Source organism: Rhinoraja longicauda, chromosome 24, assembly GCF_053455715.1.
Source record: "Rhinoraja longicauda isolate Sanriku21f chromosome 24, sRhiLon1.1, whole genome shotgun sequence".
NCBI classification, from domain to species: domain Eukaryota; kingdom Metazoa; phylum Chordata; class Chondrichthyes; order Rajiformes; family Arhynchobatidae; genus Rhinoraja; species Rhinoraja longicauda.
Genome location: NC_135976.1, coordinates 12,575,639 through 12,597,573, shown reverse-complemented (window position 1 = coordinate 12,597,573; position 21,935 = coordinate 12,575,639). Strand labels below are relative to the sequence as shown.

Here is a 21,935-nt window from a genome sequence, read left to right as displayed (position 1 = left end):
ATTTCCCACCCTTGTTCCCATCCACTCACCATCTCTCCTGGATCTTCATTTCATTCCCCACTGTCCTTTCTTATCAGATTCCACCATCTGCAGCCCTCTGTCTTCTCCACTTATCACCATCTTTATTGCCTTTGTGACCATCTGCATCCTTAACACCCCCACCCCATTCATCTGCCAAATCAAACCCTCCTTGCCTGCAGACGCAATGTGTGGGAAGGAACTGCAGATGCTGGTTTAAACCCAAGATAGTCTCAAAAAGCTGGAGTAACTCAGCGGGTCAGGCAGCATCTCTAGAGAAAAGGAATAGGTGACGTTTCGGGTCGAGACCCTTCTTCAGAATAAGTGAGAGGGGAAAGGGAAATGAGAGATAGATGGTGATACGGTGTCCTCCATAATGTTTGGGACAAAGACCCATCAGTTATTTATTTGCCTCTGTACTCCACAATTTGAGATTTGTAATAGAAAAAAAATCACATGTGGTTAAAGTGCACATTGTCAGATTTTATTAAAAGGTATTTTTATACATTTTGGTTTCACCATGCAGAAATTACAGCTGTGTTTATACATAGTCCCCCCATTTCAGAGCACCATAATGTTTGGGACACATCACTTCACAGGTGTTTGTAATTGTTCAGGTGTGTTTGATTGACTCCTTAATGCAGGAGCTCTCGGCACCCAGTCTTTCCTCCAGTCTTTCCATCACCTTTGGAAACTTGTATTGCTGTTATTAAAAAGAGTACCAAAGTTGTTGCCAATGAAAGTCAAAGAAGCCATTATGAGACTGAGAAACAAGAATAAAACTGTTAGAGACATCAGCTAAACCTTAGGCTTACCAAAATCAACTGTTTGGAACACATTAAGAAGAAAGAGAGCACTGGTGAGCTTACTAATCGCAAAGGGACTGGCAGGCCAAGGAAGACCTCCACAGCTGATGACTGAATTCTCTCTATAATAATGAAAAAGCCCCAAACACCTGTCTGACGGATCAGAAACACTCTTCAGGAGTCAGGTGTGGATTTGTCAATGACCACTGTCTGCAGAAGACTTCATGAACAGAAGTACAGAGGCTACACTGCAAGATGCAAACCACTGGTTAGCCGCAAAAATAGGATGGCCAGATTACATTTTGCCAAGAAGCACTTAAAAGAGCAACCACAGTTCTGGAAAAAGGTCTTGTGGACAGATGAGACGAAGATTAACTTATATCAGAGTGATGGCAAGAGCAAATGATGGAGGAGAGAAGGAACTGCCCAGGATCCAAAGTATACCACCTCATCTGTGAAACACGGTGGTGGGGGTGTTATGGCCTGGGCATGTATGGCTGCTGAAGGTACTGGCTCACTTATCTTCATTGATGATACAACTGCTGATGGTAGAAGCATAATGAATTCTGAAGTGCATAGACACATCCTATCTGCTCAAGTTCAAAACAAATGCCTCAAAACTCATTGGCTGGTGGTTCATTCCACAGCAAGGCAATGATCCGAAACGTACTGCTAAAGCAACAAAGGAGTTTTTCAAAGCTAATAAATGGTCAATTCTTGAGTAGCCAAGTCAATCACCCGATCTGACCCCAATTGAGCATGCTTTTTATATTCTGAAGAGAAAACTGAAGGGGACTAGCCCCCCAAACAAGCATAAGCTAAAGATGCAATACAGGCCTGGCAGAGCATCACCAGACAAGACACCCAGCAACTGGTGATGTCCATGAATCGCAGACTTTACGCAGTTATTGCATGCAAAGGATATGCAACAAAATACTAAACATGACTACTTTCATTTACATGACAGTAAATCATGTAAATGATTTTTACATGATTACATGCAAACCGCTGTGTCCCAAACATTATGGTGCCCTGAAATGGGGGGACTATGTATAAACACTGCTGTAATTTCTACATGGTGAAACCAAAATGTATAAAAATGACCTTTCTTAAAATCTGACAATGTGCACTTCAACCACATGTGATTTTTTTCTATCACAAATCTCAAATTGTGGCGTACAAAGGTAAATAAATAAATGATGGATCTTCGTCCCAAATATTATGGAGGGCTCTGTATAAAGAGATATAGAACCTTTACTCAGTCCGCCTGGACCTACCTGATCTCCCGGTTGCCAAATACTTTAATTCCCCTTCCCATTCGCCCACTTTCTGTCCTGTGCCTTCTCCATTGACAGAATGATACCAAACGCAAATTGGAGGAACAGCACCTCATAATTTGCTTGGGCAGCTTACAACCCAGTGGTCAGATTATTGATTTCTCTAACTTACCTCCTTACCTGAAGATAGACACAAAAAGATGGAGTAACTCAGCGGATCAGACAGCATCTCTGGAGAAAAAGAATAGGTGACGTTTTGGGTCAAGACCCTTCTTCAGACTTACCTGCATCCACCTATTGCTTGCCAGCTCTTACCCCACCCCCTTCACCTTACCTTTTTCTACCAGTTTTCTCCCATCTACAGCACTCTTGAAGAAAGGGTCTTGACTCAAAACGTCACCTGTCCGATTCCCCCCCACAGATGCTGCCTGACATTTTGAATTGCCAGAGTGAGCCCACACGCAAATTGGAGGAACAGAATCTCATATTTTGCTTGGGTAGCTTACGAACGTAGAATTCACTAGTTTTAAGTAACTTCCTCCTACACTCGTCTCCGCTCTCCCCTCCCCCCCCATGCCCCCTTCTCCCCCCCCCCCCCCCCCAGTCATTTAACCTGATCCACAGTTCACCATATTGTATCCCTCTTGAGTTCACACTTTCCCTGACCACCAATGGGCCCACCAGGGCACTACTCTGCCTGAGGTCATTTGTGGCCAGCTCTGACTGGTCTTTTCTCGCCTGCAGCTCTTAACCCACCAACCCCTCTCTCTTCCACCCCCTACTTTCAGTCCGAAGAAGGGTCCCGACCCAAAACATCACCTGTTTCTCCAGAGATGCTACCTGACCCGCTGAGTTACTCCAGCATTTTGTGTATATCTGTACTTCTTCCACTAGTTTGTATTTGCACCAGGCTCCAGCATGTGCAGTCTTTTGTGTCTCTTATGTGCTTATTGCTTTCTTGAGTTATTTATTGCAAGCTGCAAAAATCATTAGCCCGTAACAACTGCATTATTAACTGTGGCAATCGACCAATTTCAACTTGGCTGTTGGCTTGCTTTCTTCTGGTATTAACTACAATCTGATAAACATTTTCTATTTTCTGTAATTATTCCAAGTTCCAAAAGAAGAAAAAAAAAACATAATGAGTGGTGTGGCTGGTGCTGAAAAATATTCTGCTGATTTCAAGGTTTCTGCACATACTAGTTGTTCTCGAATATGGCACATTAGTAGACGAAATGTGTAGGAAGGAAATGCAGACGCTGGTTTAAACTGAAGATGGACACAAAAAGCAGGAGTAACTCAGCGGGACAGGCAGCATCTCTGGAGAGGAGGAATGGGTGACGTTTCGGGTCGAGACCTTTCCTCAGACTGAAAGTCACGGGAAAGGGAAACGAGAGATATAGACGATGATGTAGAGAAATATGGAACAAATAATGAAAGATATGCAAAAATGTAATGATGATAAAGGAAACAGCCCAATGTTAGCCTATAAGAAAATAACTGCAGATGCTGGTACAAACCGAAGGTATTTATTTACAAAATGCTGGAGTAACTCAACAGGTCAGGCAGCATCTCGGGAGTGAAGGAATGGGTGACGTTTCGGGTCGAGACTCTTCTTCAGTCTGAAGAAGGGTCTCGACCCGAAACGTCACCCATTCCTTCACTCCCGAGATGCTGCCTGACCTGCTGAGTTACTCCAGCATTTTGTGAATAAATACCTTCCATTGTTAGCCGTTTGTTGGGTGAAAACGAGAAGCTGGTCACCCAAGTCGCACTGCAAACACCGACTAAACTACGAGCTGTCTTTGTTGCCCAGTCTGAAGAAGGGTCTCAACCCAAAACTTCACCTATTCCTTTTTTCTAGAGATGCTGCCTGACCTGCTGAGTTAATCCAAGTTTCGTGTCTATCTTTGTCACTAGTGAGTTGGGGCTTTTGTTTTGTCCAACTATTGATTTTTTAGATTTTTTTGTCTATTGTGTCATCTGTGTGTACTGTGTTCCCAGCCCAGTGCTGCTGCAATCAAGAAATTCATTGTTCAGTTTTCAGTACATATGACTATCAAGCATACTTGACTCTTGACCTTGTACTGTAGGGTTTTATCCTGAATCCAACCATCTTAACATGTTTCATCAATGACCTTTCCTCCATCACAAGATCAGAAATGGGGATGTTAGCAGATGATGCACAGTGTTTGTTTTCATTCACACAGTTTGGATAACAAAGCAATCCTTGTTCAAACTGGGCAACGTCAAGATTTGGGCTGAGAGCTGACAAGAACAGTAACCATCACAATTAGTATTTTTAGCAAGACTGATTCTAAACACTTTCTCTTGACTTTCAATTGCAATATCAGCACCATGGCCAAGAGACTTAAAATGTCGTGGATGTAAGGGTAGGTCAGAAATCGGGTCTTTTGTGGGGCCCACCTTCCAGAATCACAGACCAATGCAGACCCTTTGGTCTACAATCTACATTAACTACAGATCCCTTTATGCTGGAGTAACTCAGTGGGTGAGGCAGCATTTCGGGAGGACATGGGTAGGTGATGTTTTGGGTTGGGACCCTTTCTCAGATTGATAGAAGGCTTACAAAAGTCAACTGATCACCCCGCGACACAAACTGCCGGGGTAACTCAGCAGGTCAGGCAGCATCTCTGGAGAACACGAACAGGTGACGTTTCGGGTAACTGGGCAACGTCAAGATTTGTGCTGCGAGCTGACAAGAATAATAACCATCACAATTAGTATTTTTGGCAAGAGTGATTCTAAAGTGATTTGAGCCCCTTCAAAATGAATAGGTGATGTTTCTGTTCGAGACCCTTCAGCACTGACAGGTGACTGTTTGGTGGAGACCCCTCTCCCCCAAAGTGTCACCCATCCATGTTCTCCAGAGATGCTGCCTGGCCTGCAGAATTACTTCAGCACTGTGTGTCCTTTTATGTATTAACATTGCATCTGGAGTTCCTTGTTTCTACCGCAAGTCAAGCTTAGTGTGTTCTACTGGGACGTACATTGCCTTGCTCTGCTTGCATAACCTAATGTCTCACGCATGTTGGGCGGCTGCAGACTTTCACAGGACCAGATTGTCATGACCTTGCGGGATGACCTCAAAGTGCTTCTACTCTCTGGCTGGGATCTTACAGCTGCTGACGTACCATCTGTTCGTGGGCGGCAGCGGTCCAGTTTGGCTGGCTGACAGGCAGACACGAGAGTCCTAGCGCAGTGGCAGACATTGGAAGACAATTGTTGTAGGAAGGAACTGCTGATGCTGGTTTAAACCGAAGATAGACACAAAATGCTGGAGTAACTCAGCAGGACAGGCAGCATCTCTGGATAGTTGTTGTCTTCCTGAGAAAGATCGATTGATTGGAAAGATACAGCATGGAAACAGGCCCTTTGACCCATCGAGTCCATGCCGACTGTCCACGATCACCTGTTCACGCTAGTTCTAAGTTATCTCACTGTCACATCCACTTCTTACACACAAGGGGCAATTATGCAGGGACTAATTAACCCACCGAACTGCATGGTCCTTGGGATGTGGGAGGAAAACAAAGCAAATGGAGGAAACCCACACTGTCACAGGGACAATTTTTTTGTTTGTTTATATGTCTTCTTTGCTCTGTAAAGCGTCTTTGAGTTTCCTGAAAAGCGCTATATAAATTAAATGTATTATTATTATTATTATTATTATTATTATAACGTGCAAGATCCACACAGACAGCACCCAAGGTCAAGATCAAACCCAGGCCTCTGGTGCTGTGAGGCAGTGGCTTTGCCAGCAGTGCCATTGTGCTGCCCATCAAGAATAGCTGAACCGCTCATCTTGGAACCATTGCCTCAACAATCCCAATAATACATTGCAAAACAGATGGTTGGTTTACTTTGACACCCTGAGAGCCTCTTCACATCCTGACCTGATGACCATGGTGACAGTAAGTTGAGTCTTGTGTTGGAAGCAAAGTGATTTTGAATGGCAGGACACTCGCCCTCCATTGAACTTTCCAATGTTAGGGTACCTCTGCTTGAACAAAGGATCCGGTGACAAATTCCAGAGGGCATATTTTATTTTCGTAAACAAGTATGCAAAAACATTTGATCCACACTTGGGTCGAAGCTCCAGGCAAGTCCTGTGCCAGGTTTGCACACACTTTGTTGTTTAGTGCAAGCTCTCACGTAGACTTTATAACGTACCGACTATTCCATTATCACCATCGAAGGGATCTGTAGGAGGTGCTGCCTCAAAAAGGCAACCAGCAACCAGCATCATCATGGAGCCAGCCACCCTGGCCACACTCTCATTCCACACCTGCCATCAGGAAGAAGATATAGGAGACCGAAAACTGTGACGTCCAGGTTCAGGAGCAGCTTCTTGGCAACAACCAACATGACCAACCCAACTAAACCCTGAACAATGAACGGCCATGATTGCTCTTCTTAGGGTGGTTCGATTAGGTTTTTGCACTATATTGCCCGCTTCTTTTTTAGTTGAACCTCATTATTTTGTTTACCACGGTGTCTACTGAGCAATATCTGTTGTGCTGCTGGAAGTAAGAATCTCACTGTAATGTTTCAGGGCATATATGACATGAAAACACACTTGACCTTTGATGGTTGTCCATCAGTCTCATTCTGCGACTCTCCCATAATAGCCAATGAGGCTTTTGTTTAACCATCTGATATCGCTGTGGGTGAGAGGATCTGTATGGTATCGCAGGGCTCATTCCATTGTAATATGTGAGCTTCATGCTTCAAATGTGCAAATTCTGCAAGTTCACGCCAATTGACAAGTATATGAGGGGAGGTAAAGTGAGATTGCTTTGCAAACCGCTTCTAATTTTCTACAGCAAGATAGAGTTGATTTAAATTCCATTGTTGAAGTCGCTTAATATCAGGCCTCCTGTAGAATATGGAATTGCTTTATTCGTATCTCCCTCAAAATTGCAGATCTCAGTCTTGGTTTTGGTGTGGGTTTCTTTCATCGTAAGTAGGTAAACAGTTGGCCATTCCATTTGAAGTTCGAATGTCCGTCAACCTTTATCACAGAGACCTTCAATATTGTAGCAACAATGGCGGAGGAGCTTGGTTTCATGTTTGGTATGGACACTGTGGACCAAATGTCCTGTTGCCAATGCTGTACTGTTCCATGTGTCGGAAGGAACTGCAGATGCTGGTTTACACCGAAGATAAACACAAAATGCTGGAGTAACTCAGCGGGTCAGGCAGCATCTCTGGCGAAATGGAATAGGCGATGGTTCCGGTCGAGACCCTTCTTGGGCTAGTGTGGATTGGGCATAATGGTCAGTGTGGGAAAGTTGAGTCGAAGGGCCTGTTTCCATTCTGTATGTCTCTATGCTGCCTGACCAGCTGAATTACTCCAGCACTTTATGTCATTTTATGTAAACCAGCAATTGCAGTTCTTTGGTTCCAGATTGAATCAAGTGATGTGATGCCATGGACTTTATCTCCGAAGATAGGCACAAAATGTTGGAGCAACTCAGCGGGTCAGGCAGCATCTCTGGAGAAAAGGAATAGGTGATGTTTTGGGTGGAGACCCATCTTTAGAATGGGTCTAAAGTCTGAAGAAGGGTTCCGTCCCGAAACGCCACCTGTTCCTTTTCTCCAGAGATGCTGCCTGACCCGCTGAGTTACTCCAGCATTGTGTGTCTATCTTCTGCTCTGTTCCATGTTCTGTGTCCTAATTGTTCAATCTGCATCCTCTTGATCTAGATAAATAATGTTCTGTAAGATTAAGTTTATTGTTGGGGAAAGGACTTATTTGGGAAGTTTTGCCGAGCTTTCCCTTGGGAAATGAGGTGGATTTTACGGGGGATCCAGTAACACGGGCCTGATGTTGTGACATCTGGAGCATTGCCCTTTGAGCAGTAAGTTTGCCCGTAGCCGGATGAAATAACCCTGTGCAATGAATCAAGGTCAACTCCTTTGCATATTATTGAGGCACTCCTTCTGCAAAATGCTTGAAGCAGCGAGATGATTTATCCACAGACAGTAACTTTTAATGGTTTTTGAGGCACCCTAAGGCCGTAAGCTGAACGTTTTAAAATGGTTGATTGAGACATGAATGGCATTCTGCGAATTTGCTGTGATCTTATGGTGTCAAAGTCAGATCATGTCCACATTCCACTGTAGGTTGCCATGAAATGGCAATCAAAACTGTTAACCTGTGAGCCAGGCATTGAAAGATATTGACGGGAGACACAAAGTGCTGGAGTAACTCAGCGGGTAACAGGCTGCATCTCTGGAGAGAAGGAATGGGTGACGTTTTGGGTCGATACCCTTCTTCAGACTAGAGTTATGAGATAATGCTCCTTGAACTTCCACTGGGCTTTACTGGAACAGTGAAGAAGCTGAAAGGCACAGAGATGAGTGGTTGAAGGATAGACAATTAATATGATAGACAAGAGTCACCATCTCGGGGCAACATGTTTGCTGCTGTGAAGTGTGATCATTAATGAAGCAAAATATCTCCTAATTGAGCATGTTTCCATAACTCTTGTACGTATTATAAGTACAAAGTCAAAACACCTCCCTGCCCCCAATTTAATTTTCAATATATGCTCGCAGCAAGTGTGGCTTTAAGCCAAAATTATAAGATTACCAATTTGCTGTGGCAAAAAATTACCACCTTGTTTCATACGTACCATAGAGAGAGACATAAAGTAAGGTAATTAGAAAATACAAAATTAATGAGCATAGGAATGTATCTGTCCATCAAATCTGCTGCCCATTATAGCCTTGGCATCTTAATTATCTCCATCTTTCATCCATTTAATTTTTGCCCTTAACAATCCTGACCTCTATTCAATCCCCACACCTGTGTAATGAAATGGGGATCTACACTGAGCACCTTGTTAGGTGCACAAACTTCATTATTTGCTGCCACTTTTTTTCTGTCTTTCATCTTTTCTTTAAATAGAACACTACTACTTCCTACACATTGAATGCAAGATACACTCAGCAGATCAGGCAGTTTCTGGAAAGGGGAACCTAGTTAATCTTTCAGGTTTGGTGAACGGTCTTTGACCTGAAGAATTAATCTTTTACTTTTCAGAGAAGCAGGACGCTAGGTATTTCCACTTGTGGGAGAGTCTAGGACCCAGAGGCCATAGTCTCAGAATATAAGGACGTACCTTTAGAACGGAGATGAGGGGGAATTTCTTTAGTCAGTAGGGTGGTGAATCAGTGGAATTCATTGCCACAGACAGCAGTGGAGGCCAAGTCAATGGATATTTTTAAGCTGGAGATTGGCAGATTCTTGATTAGTAAGGGTGACACGAGTTGTGGGGAGAAGGTAGGAGAATGGGGTTAAGTTAGATCAGCCATGATTGAATGGTGGAGTAGATTTGATTGGCCAAATGGCCTAATTCTCTTCCTGTAACATATGAACCACTGACCAAGAGACGACCACCTCTAAGTAACTAAATAAATGGAAAATTCAAAAGCTAGTAAACGAAAAGGTGTCTATGACAGTACGGGATTGTCATGAACACCCATCTTGTTCAGTAATGATCTCAAGAACAGGCATTGGTACAGCGCAAGGACAGGCCCTCAGGCCCACATTGTTTGTGTCGAACATGCGTCATGACCATCTCTTATCTACCTGTATATAATCCACATCCCTCCATTTCCTGCATCCCATCCACACTTCTTTTAAATACCAAAATCGTATCTGCCTCAACCACCACAACTGGCAGTGCGTTCCAGGAATTCACCACCCTCTGTGTTAAAAAACATGTCCAGCACATCTCCTGCAAACTTTATCCCTCTCACCTGAAAGCTATGCCATCTAGCCTTTTTACATCCTGGGAAAAATCTTCTTCTGATGATCTACCTTGTCTATGACTCTGATATTTTTATATACTTCTATCAGACCCCCCCCTCGTAACCTCCGATATTCCACAGGAAACAATCCAAGTCCAACCTCTCCCTGTAGCTAATACCCCCGAACTGAGGCTTCATTCTGGTGACGTTTCCAAAGCTTCCACATCCGTCCTGTAATGGGACGACTAGACATGCATGAAATACTCCAAATGTGGCCGAAGCAAAGTTTTATAAAGCTGCATCATGGCTTCCTGACTCGTATACTCAATGCTCCAACCTAGAAAAGCAATAGACAATAGGTGCAGGAGGAGGCCATTCTGCCCTTCAAGCCAGCACCGCCATTCAATGTGATCATGGCTGATCATTCTCAATCAGTACCCCGTTCCTGCCTTCTCCCCATACCCCCTGACTCCGCTATCCTTAAGAGCTCTATCTAGCTCTCTCTTGAAAGCATCCTGAGAATTGGCCTCCACTGCCTTCTGAGGCAGAGAATTCCACAGATTCACAACTCTCTGACTGAAAAAGTTTTTCCTCATCTCAGTTCTAAATGGCCTACCCCTTATTCTTAAACTGTGGCCCCTGGTTCTGGACTCCCCCAAAAGCAAGCATACCTTATGCCCTCCTTGCCCAGTCTGGTCTACCTCCAACTCCAGACCAATATCAATGTGCCTGAATCCTATCTGCCATCTAAAATTGTCCCTCAAACCATTGTTCACGGGTAATTCATGACGAGCAACAAAGGATGGCCTAGCCAGTGACGGGGACAAATTATGGAAGAAAAGATGAAAGTATTGTTAGATTTTACCATGCACAATATTCTCCACGTCATTATGACTTCCGAAGACGAAAGGCCTCGACCCAAGACGTCACCTATTCCTTTTCTCCAGAGATGCTGTCTGACCCGCTGAATTACTCCGGCTTTTTGTGTCTATCGTCGAATTAAACCAGCATCTGCAGTTCCTCCCTACACATTATGATTTCTTTGTTTGGTTACCCTCCAAGCCAGCATCCCCACCTTCCACCCAGTCTATGTACAGACCAAAACATCCATGTATTGCAGGCTCAGAGCACTATAGTTGTGTTCAGTTCAGCATGAATTATCATTAAAATCAAATCAGTGAATCATGGCCATTGTGATAGCTGGAAGGGAATTGGAAAATATGGATGCAGGAATAAATGCCCTTCTGTAGCCAAGGTTAAACTAATCTTTTTTTTCAATGCATCAGAGGAAGGACATGTATTTAGTTTGCTATTTGTAATTTAGAGATCCTTGATGGACACCCATGACCCACATATCATGTATCCTTCATGTTGATGAGCACAACAGAAAAAAAACATGTCAAACAATGATTCAATTCAATGATCCGGTGATACTTTATTGCCACAGGTACCCGGGTACAGTGAAAGGCTTTGTTTTTGCATGCAAAATCATACAGCACACCTCACGTTTCTGGCATCGACAAAGTTACATCGTTCATCAAACAGTCTTGTCTTGTGCTCGCAGAGGTGAGCCAGGCATACGGCTGCCGCCCGTGGCAGCAGGCCGCCTCCCGCCGGGTCCTCCTTTTGTTCTTGGTGACCCCCTCCCCCGCTGGGTCCTCCCCATTCTCGGCGGCCACTCGCTGGGTCTCCCCTTTGTTCTCGGACAGACAAAAGAATACGGTTGTGTTCGTTTACAGATTCACTTGCAACACAACGTGAATTACGCAACGTCACACCCAGAAGACCATTTTATATCTAATATTTTCTTAAAATGCAGAAATAAGATTGACAGGTTGTATTTACTTTAAACCTATCTTTTAGTTTGACAGTTCTGCACTGACCAGCGATCCCCGCACACTAACACCGTCCTGCACACACAAGGGACTATTTGCAATTTTAACAAGCCACATTGCCTACAAACCTGCATGTCTTTGGAGTGTGGGAGAAGGTACAAACTCCGTACAGACAGCACCCCTAGTCAGGATCGAACGCGAGTCTCTAGCGCTGTAAGGCAGCAACTCTACCACTGTGCCGCCCCCCACTGACTGATGGGGAGCTGAGTTGCCATTAGTAGCGATGACTGTGTGACTTGGTATATTCTTTGTATTTGGTATATCTTAACATGGACCCTCCTTTGGCACTGTGAACAAAATTAAACAGAGGTCTATTTGTGATATTCTGCGTTTAACCTTGCAGTACAATATTTAATTATTGTCATGTGTGCAAAAGCTATATGTTTTTAATGCTAACCCACCATTTATTCTCAACATTTGATTGCTCTGTGTATCACACAATCCCCTTTAGGGACCATGTTGGCCTTGGGCTTTCAAGTAACTGCTTGCAGCAGTACAGTGGGGGGTGGCTTCAAGTGGGGTGAGATGAAGTCAGTTTCTCTTCCCTTGAGCTTCACGCAGTGTCCCCAGACTGGTTACTGCTCAAACTTATTCAGCTGACACAACTGAATGGATGCAGCAAGCAGCCCTTGGCTTCATGCTTTCTAACCATCTGGCCTAGAATGCACAGGGTCATCTGGCTGCAAGCCTGGCAGTTCCTTCCCACATTTGTAGTGTGTTCCTTCATGTGAATACTAAAAAGCAGACTCAAATAACGATGTCGATTCATTAGCGCGCCTTAATTTTATTAACAATGAATAAGCCAAAAAACCTGCTTTAGGGTCGATGGGGATTTTCAACATATTTGACATCGTGAATCTAAACTGACAGCATCAGCAGAGTTCAGTCAAAATTGTATTTGGTCCTGATGTTATCAAATTCCGTCCAATTTAATTTGCCGATTAATTCTAGCAAGTTTTCTATTTCAAGTTTCAAGAAGGAAAGTTGATTGGTTTATCCATTTGCGACCAGTTTTTCAAAGATGCTATTGGTTTCTTGGGCATTGGCTTTATAAAATTGCTTCTGCGGATAATTAAAGAAGAAATTAGGAGGGGTGGCAGGGTGCTGCAGCGGTGGAGTTGCTGCCTTACAGCGAATGCAGCACCGGAGACCTGGGTTCGATCCCGACTACCGGTGCTGTCTGTACGGAGTTTGTACGTCCTCCCTGTGACCTGCGTGGGTTTTCTCCGAGATCTTCGGTTTCCTCCCACACTCCAAAGACGTACAGGTTTGTAGCTTAAATGGCTTGGCAAATGTAAAAATTGTCCCTATTGGGTGTAGGATAGTGTTAATATGCGGGCAACGCTGGTCGGCCTGGACCCAGTGGGCCGAAGGGCCTATTTCCGAGCTGTGTCTCTAAACTAAACTAAACTAAAATATAGTATAAGAAGATAACTGCAGATGCTGGTACAAATCGGGTCCGAAACGTCACCCATTCCTTCTCTCCCGAGATGCTGCCTGACCTGCTGAGTTACTCCAGCATTTTGTAAACTAAAATATATGTTGACAATTGTAAAAAAATGTGGAGAAATAATAATGAAAATGAATAAAGTGATTTAATGTGTATTCTTTTGATTTGTAGACCCAGAGACCCAGAGAAAAAGGACTGTTCAGAATATTGTAGACCTTCGTCAGAACTTGGAGGACACCATGACAAGTTTGAGGGGATCACAAATAACCCATAGGTATTGCATGAATTTCATTTTATTTCAATTAGCGACTTTTTGTGATTAGAACAAACAATTTAATGTGAGCATGTTTGTGCAAGTCCTTTGCGAAGCGTGCCCTCTGTTTAGGATTCTCATCAAGGTTGAAGAAGCTTCTAAATTGGTCATCCATTGACAGATGGTTCTGGCTAAGTATTTGCCAGAATCAACATCTACTGATACCCATAGGAAAAGAAAGAAGAGCTGGTGAAGGAACTCAATGGGCGGTACGGTGGTTCTGCGGTAGAGTTGCTGCCATACAGCGCCAGAGACCCGGGTTCAATCCTGAATACTGGTGCTGTCTGTACGGAAGTTTTACGTTCTCTCCATGACCTGCGTGGGTTTCCGGGATCTCCGGTTTCCTCCCACATTCCAAAGACGTACAGGTTTGTAGGTTGATTGGCTTGGTGTAATTGTAAATTGTTCCTAGTGTGTGGTGCATGCGGGGATCGCTGGTCGGAGCGGACTCGGCGGGCCGAAGGGCCTGTTTCTGTGCTGCATCTCTGAACTAAACTAAAAGCCCAGGCAGCATTTGCGGAGGGAAATCATCTGGACTGATGCCACATGACCCATTGAGTTCCTCCAGCAGCTCCCTTTCTTTGCCCCAGATTCCAGCATCCGTGGTCTCTTGTGTCTTCACATCCTCGCGGGAATGTGCCATGGAGCCCAACAGGAACGGACCCGGCGAGCCGCCCACGCCCGTGCGTGGCAGCAGACCTGTTTTGCCACCACGGACAATGACCCAGTGGGCCATCGCCCGCCGAGCTCGTCCCCGAAGAGCGGAGAGTCGAGGAGGAGGGAGCCACTGTCGATGATGGATGCGAGGAGTGTGCCGGTGGGAGAAGGACTGGGGTCATGGTGAGGAGGCAGCCTGGGGCACAGGCAGTCGGGCGAGGAGAGGGACGTCGGTTAGCGGGCCAAGCTGTTTGAGTGCGATGGAAGAAGCCCTGAAGCAGTCTGCGGCTTGCCTGGGCTTACCTGGATCGGGGGAGTGCCAGTACATCTAGCATTGTGGACCGGACTTTGGACTTTCTCTATGGCCCTTTTCTTTTGGTAAAAGGTTGCGAGAATTTCTCTGTGAAGTGCAGACTTGACCATAAAGTTCCATTGAATCATTGAACCATACGAATACCAATGCCCTCCCCAGACACTTCAACCTCCAAATCACGTGCAGCCCCGCATCCTTGAGCAGTTTGGAAGCAACAAAGTAAGCATTTGCTTGACAGCAGAATCATCCACCTGGTTTATTTTTCTTTCTGCTGGGCGAGGATTCAGCACCGTCGTGCTTGTTGTTTATCTTTATATCGAGCCATGTCTGGTGGTGGCGGTGATCAACAATCATTTATTCTACCGGACTCTGTCCGAGAATGAGTTAATAAGAATTCCTCAGTCTCCAAATAAATCTCTCCCTTGATTTTATGATCATGACAATCATTAAGGCAATTGCACTCCGAGCAGTGTTAGTGTCTGTCTGACCGCCACACGCTGCCAACTGCTATAAACTTCATGTACCATCACATCCAGTATTTTCTTTTTTGTCCCGCAATGTTTATTTCTATTAATCTCCATGCAGGATGTTTTCAACCAGAAGTGAATTGTGTTGATGTTATAATAAACTGATGTCCATGCATGAGATGTACTGCTTCAGTCTTGCATTGTTTTGGTCTGTGGGATCTGGTTTGTTGGTCTCACGAACTAGCTTTGTGTGAAGCTTTGGAGATAATTTGCCTCTGCTCTAATATAGTGAAAGGCTTGGATAGAGTTGATGTGGAGAGGATGTTTCCACTAGCAGGAGAGTCTAGGAATAGAGGTCACAGTCTCAGAATTAAAGGATGTTCATTTACGAAGGATATGAGGGGAATATCTTTAGTCAGAGGGTTGCAAATCTGTTGAATTCTTTACCACAGAAGGCTGTGGTGGCCGTCAATGGATATTTTTAAGGCAGAGCTAGATAGATTTTGATTCGTAAGGGTGTCAAACATTATGGGGAGAAGGCGGGAGAATGGGTTAGAAGGAAGAGATAGATCAGCCATGATTGAATGGCGGAATAGACTCGATGGGCCGAATGGCCTAACTTTGCTCCTATCACTTATGAAATTCTTGTCATTCACCAATGTTTAAAGATCTGCTAATATTTTAAGAGGATAAAGTAAAAGAATGTAGTAAATGTTTGAAAATATTATGGACCTCCCTCCAATGACTTAGCAAAGTCATCCAATTATTAGGATGGAACGGCAGATGCTGGTTTACACCTTCAGACTGAAGAAGGGTCTCGACCCGAAACGTCACCCATTCTTTCTCTCCAGAGATGCTGCCTGTCCCGCTGAGTTACTCCAACAATTTGTGTCTATCTTCTCATCCAATTATTAGCTGAGTAATAGAAATTAGAAAAATCTTAGGTTTGGTTCCATTTTGGATTGAGTTAAATGATTGCCCGTTAGCCTCAGCATCTCCAGTTTAAGATGAAGCTGGATCTGGTGGTGAGTATGATTTCCATTTAAAAAAAAGTAAAAATATTGGAAAATATTATTAAAGTTTTACATCACTAATAGATTCCAGTGCATTTTGACATGTTATATTTTGGTCATGAAATCAAATTATGCATATCAAAAAGATAACAGTAAAAAACAAATGAGGACTCAAAATATTGATGTTACAATTGTGATACTTGATTTATTTTTGTGGAATTATTTTATCTACTGTGTTAACCATGAAACTGCAAATAAATTGGTTAACATTATAAAAACTAGGCAGCTAGATCTTAGATTAAGGGGTGCTGTTGGATCCCTTGCTAAATAATTTCTATCTGTAAGTATATTGAATATATCAATACATAATTATCCTGGTTATAAATCATAATAGTGCAATAAACAGCTTGTGCTTTACTGAGGTCTCACATCATGATAATAATTAACATTTCCTCTTATGACGTGTTATTTGGACTGTTTAAGCTGGTCAGGCAGCATCTCTGGAAGACATGGATATGCAACGTTTCAGACTGAAGAAGGGTTCCAACCAAAAACATCGCCTATCCATGACGCTGCCTGACCTGCAGAGATACTACAGCGCTTTTTGTTCCATGCAAGATTGCATTGTTCGCTGTTCCTTGTGTCTCCTTCATTAGGAATATGCTGAGTTGATTTAATCCCAAATGTGTTGCCTGGCTCTGTGTATCTGAGTCTCTGCCATTTGAAGCCTATTAGGGTGCACCCGGGAGAGAGTGGCACCCTGTGCTAAATAATAACATGTTCCTGCTATCCTGGCACTGGTGAAGCCTAGGCAGATGCGTTCTCCAATATAGCAAGTCATCAAATGGATCGTGTTGGACCAAGGGTCAATGCAGAGCTGCATTTTGATGAGTGAAGTGGAAGAGGGGCATCACGGTGGCACAGCGGTAGAGTTGCTGCCTGACAGCTCCAGAGGCCCGGGTTCGATCCTGACTATGGGGGCTGTCTATACAGAGTTTATACATTCTCCGTATGACAGCGTGGGTTTACTCCGGGTGCTCTGGTTTCCTCCCACACTCCAAAGACGTACAGGTTTGTAGGTTAGTTGGCTTCTGTAAAATTGTAAATTGTCCCCAGTGTGTAGGATAGAGCTAGTGTATGGGGTGATTGCTGGTTGGTGTGGACCGATAGGCCTGTTTCCATGCTATATCTCTGAAGTCCAAAAGTCAAATGTGCAGCACATTAAAAGTGTTGTGCAATCCAAAAGAATTTGGAGCCTTTTCTAGTTGTAAATCTAACCATGCAAAATGGTTGCCTGATATGGTTTTGTGATGGCGCTAACTTTGTTTACCATTACTGGTGAGCCAATCTTCAGAATTAACGCACTAGGACCACACCTAGTGTGCTGTGTGCAGTTTTTGTTCCTTACTTAGAAAAGGATATTCTTGTAGTGGAGGAAGTGCAGCAAAGTTTACCCTGGGCTTGTGGCTCTGTGCAATGATAGATTCAGGATGCATGCAGGCTGCATGCAGGCTAAATTTGTACCAAAAGGAAGTAATTAAGGTTGGAAGTTTGGATGAAGCCAAACAGTCCAACTAGTGGATTTAACATTGGGCGGGGTTTGGTAAGGGAGATCTGGGGAGGGGAAGGGAGGGACACCTATATCCTGAGATGCTGCCTGACCTGCTGAGTTACTCCAGCATTTTGTGAATAAATACCTTCGATTTGTACCAGCATCTGCAGTTATTTTCTTACAACACTTGAATAGGATTTTTTTTGCTTACCAACGATATATAAATTCTACAATCAGCTGTTACATATTTCCTGATCAACTGTCTCCACCTTTGGTAGATTATTGGAAATATTTTTACTGATGTGAGACTTAAACCGAGTCAAATCTTTTTGTCGAGGTCCACCGCCGATTTTCAGGCATCTGGTGGTCCGGCACCAAAAGAAAAAGGATAATCCAGAGAAGTTTTACAAGGATGTTTAGTTTAGTTTCGAGATACAGCGCGGAAACAGGCCTTTTCGGCCCACCGGGCCGCGCCGACCAGCTATCCCCGCACACTAACACTATCCTACACACACCGAGGACAATTTTTACATTTACCAAGCCAATTAACCTACATACCTGTACGTCTTTGGAGTGTGGGAGGAAACTGAAAATTTCGGGGAAAACCCACGCAGGTCACGGGGAGAACGTACAAACTCCGTACAGACAGCACCCGTAGTCGGGATTGAACCCGGGTCACCAGCGCTGCATTCGCCGTAAGGCAGCAACTCTACCGTTCTGCACTATATCCTTAAAGTCTATCTATATCCTGATCCTTTCCTTCGGTATCTCCAACCCCTTGGTCTCGGCAAATTCCCATCTTTTTTTTAAATCACTTCTAGAGGATAATTGGCTTCGGTAAAAATTGTAAATCATCCCTAGTTTGCAGGATATGGGCAGAAGGAGAACGTACAAACTCCGTACAGACAGCACCCGCGTCTCCGTCGTAGTAAGGCAACACTACGACGTCGGCCTTTTTAAGCACCTAAATGCCCCATTTACTTTGTGCAAAATAAGGGTTTGTGCGTTATTTGACATCTGTAAATTGCTTCTAGGGTGTAGGGAGTTGATGCAAAAGTGGAATAACATAGAACGAGTAGGAAGGTGTGATGGAAGGTCGGCGTGGGCTGAAGGGCCAGTTTCCCTGCTGTATCTCTCAGCTAAACTAAATACAGCTGGATGCACGGTAGCTCTTTTCTCCCTTGCAGTCCCAGTTGGGTGTTAGCATCGCTGAGCGCTGCCCCTGCCTTCACTTCTCGTGTCATTTTCTTTGCAGTGCGTTGGACGCCACCTTTGACAGTGACCTGACTGCTGACGTCAATGCCAGAAGCCGCGGCACAAGTTCGTCCAACCGATCCTCGCCATTGTCCTGGCGCTACGGCCAGGCCAGCCCCCGTCTCCAGGCGGGCGACGCACCTTCAGTGGGCAGTGGGTGCCAGCCGGGAGGGAACTCAGGCTGGTTTGTCCGCGGTGACTCCTCTCATTACTCCCACACCATGCCGATGCGGAGTTCCAGTAAATCGTGTAACATCTCTCGCTTGGACCTGGATTCTCTGGATGCAGAAGACGTGGACCTGAAGTCTATCAGTGGCGACATGTCTGGCTATATGAGTGATAGTGACTTGTTGGGGAAGACCATGAACGATGATGACATCACAACCGGGTAAGTTGGAATATCATCCCAGCAACTTCCCACCGCATAACCCTTTAAAATCGTCCGTCGAGATTTTCCCTCGTGATTTTATTTTAGTAAATGCTTTCCACATGTTAGAATTATACTGATTGCTGGGTTTCATGGAAGTGATGTTTGTGTCTTATGACTTCTAATTTTAAGTTTAAGTGGCTTAGTTTTTAAGCAACGATGGGTTAATTGCGGAAAAACCCCTCCAAACACTGTCGATGCTGGAATACGCTGAAAGTCAGGCAGTGTTTGTGGAAGGGGGAATAAGGATTATTTTGCCACCTTTGCCGAATCCAACGTAGGATATCAGTTACGTATCCTGATCAGTGATCCCATTGAGAGTTGAGAATATTTCATTTTCTGAATCCTGTTTCAAATAAGTAAACTACTACCTAGAAATTCAGTTACTTCTTACTACCTTTTTAGTGGTGTAACTGGAAATTGATTGTTTTTTTCAGACTGAGATGCATTCTGAAATGGTTGATTTATGTCATTCTTTCAACATGGCTGTCCACTTCCAGGAAGTTACGCGTACGATCCTGAGGGAAAAAACACCTTTAGTTTAGTTTAGTTTATTGTCACGTATACTGAGGTAGATGAAGATCACTGAATTGCATATCCATGGGAAGAGGAATTCAATTGCTTTCTTTCAACCTGCAGGAGTAGAGATGGTTTGGCCCTTTGCCTGTATTGCAGACTTCTCCGAAGTTCAATGTTTTATTTTTTTTATTTTTATTGTCACGTGTATCGAGTTACAGTGAAAAGCTTTTTGTTGCATACTAACAAGTCAGCGGAAAGACTACACATGATTACAATCGAGCCATGCACAGTGTACAGATAAAGGGAATAACGTTTGTGCAAGATAATGTCCAGTAAAGTCCAAGTAAAGATAGTCCAAGGGTCTCCACTAAGATAGACGGTAGCTCAGGTTCGCTCTCTATTTGTTGAGGGGATGGTTCAGTTGCCTGATAGCAGCTGGGAAGAAACGGTCCCTGAATCTGGACATATGAGTTTTCGCACTTCTGTACCTCTTGCCTGATGGAATAGGGGAGAAGAGGGAGTGACTGAGATGAGACTCATCCTTGATTATGCTGGTGGCCTTGCCGAGGCAGCATGAAGTGTGGAAGGAGTCAACAGAAGAAAGGTTGTTCGTGTGATGGTCTGGGCTGCGCCCACAATTTTTTGCAATTTCTTGCGGTCTAGGATGGAGCTGTTCCTAAACCATGCGGTGATAAATCCCGATCAAATGCTTTCCACGGTGCATCTGTAGAAGTTGGTGAGAGTTGTTGGTGACATACCCCAAACTTCCTAAGCCTTCTCAAGATGTAGAGGCATTGGTGTGCTTTCTTGGCCATTGGTTCTAGATGGGTGGTCCAGGACAAGGTGCCGGTGATATTTACTCCAAGGAACTTGAAGCTTTCAAACCAGGGGTTTGCCTGATGATGCTGTTCCTTTTCACCATCCTTGGAGCAATGTAGAAGAATGGACGGTAGGAGCACTTACAATTGGGCAGGTTAGCCTTCAATGGCGGACCATGATTAACATGATCACTGGCATATTGTGGTTGCACCGTATCTGCCCCACACTGTTGGGCTGCACTGTTGGGTGGCATGGTGGCGCAGCGGTAGAGTTGCTGCCTTACAGCGAATGCAGCACCGGAGACTCGGGTTCGATCCTGACTGCGGGCGCCGTCTGTACGGAGTTTGTACGTTCTCCACGTGACCTGCGTGGGTTTTCTCCGAGATCTTCGGTTTCCTCCCACACTCCAAAGACGTACAGGTATGTAGGTTAATTGGCCGGGCAAATGTAAAAATTGTCCCTAGTGTGTGTAGGATAGTGTTAATGTGCGGGGATCGCTGGGCGGCGCGGACCCGGTGGGCCGAAGGGCCTGTTTCTGCGCTGTATCTCTAAATCTAAAAAAATCTAAATCTAAAATCTAAATGTACTGTGTTGTCGCATTAAAGCTGGAGCACTGTGAGATGAGCAGGGACTAATGACTTATGGCCTCAACTAACGTTTGATGGTAATTGACTTTTTTTCCTTGATTGAATGTAAATTGGTTCAGTATTGTTCTATCAAGTAATAGCATTTAATTGGTAAGTTATTATTTTCCTCTGCCAGAAATCAGGTCTTTATTCAAGTGCCCTTTCATATCATCATATCATCATCATATCATATATATACAGCCGGAAACAGGCCTCTTCGGCCCTCCAAGTCCGTGCCGCCCAGCGATCCCCGTACATTAACACTATCCTACACCCACTAGGGACAATTTTTACATTTACCCAGCCAATTAACCTACATACCTGTACGTCTTTGGAGTGTGGGAGGAAACCGAAGATCTCGGAGAAAACCCACGCAGGTCACGGGGAGAACGTACAAACTCCTTACAGTGCAGCACCCGTAGTCAGGATCGAACCTGAGTCTCCGGCGCTGCATTCGCTGTAAAGGAGCAACTCTACCGCTGCGCTACCGTGCCTTTATACCCATTTGTTCAGCCATCCATTCCTAGAAGGTTTAAGAGACATGGTGGGTTTTCTGGATGAGTTAGTAGGTGTCGACTTGTAGAGGTGCAAGCAGTAGAGGTGTCGACTTGTAAGTTGGAGAAGTTGTGGGTTTAATTATGGATTAAATCAGATTTACTTTCAACTGCTGCTCTTAGTGATAGTAAACATGAACTGTCAGATTGTTGTAACTTACAACTGGGTCACTAATACAGTTTATAAGAGGAA

The 21,935-nt window shown here is 44.3% G+C and overlaps 1 protein-coding gene across 11 annotated transcripts in view; it reads left to right on the top strand.

Moving 5' to 3' along the window:
- Nucleotides 1-21,935, top strand: part of LOC144605429 (neuron navigator 1-like) — a 602,839-nt gene that overhangs the window by 313,527 nt on the left and 267,377 nt on the right. For all 11 annotated transcript variants that reach the window (XM_078420673.1, XM_078420677.1, XM_078420676.1 and 8 more), the window contains 2 exons: nucleotides 13,400-13,502; nucleotides 18,799-19,185. In XM_078420673.1, coding sequence (XP_078276799.1) covers nucleotides 13,400-13,502; nucleotides 18,799-19,185 — 490 coding nt within the window. The remainder of the gene's footprint in view (nucleotides 1-13,399; nucleotides 13,503-18,798; nucleotides 19,186-21,935) is intronic.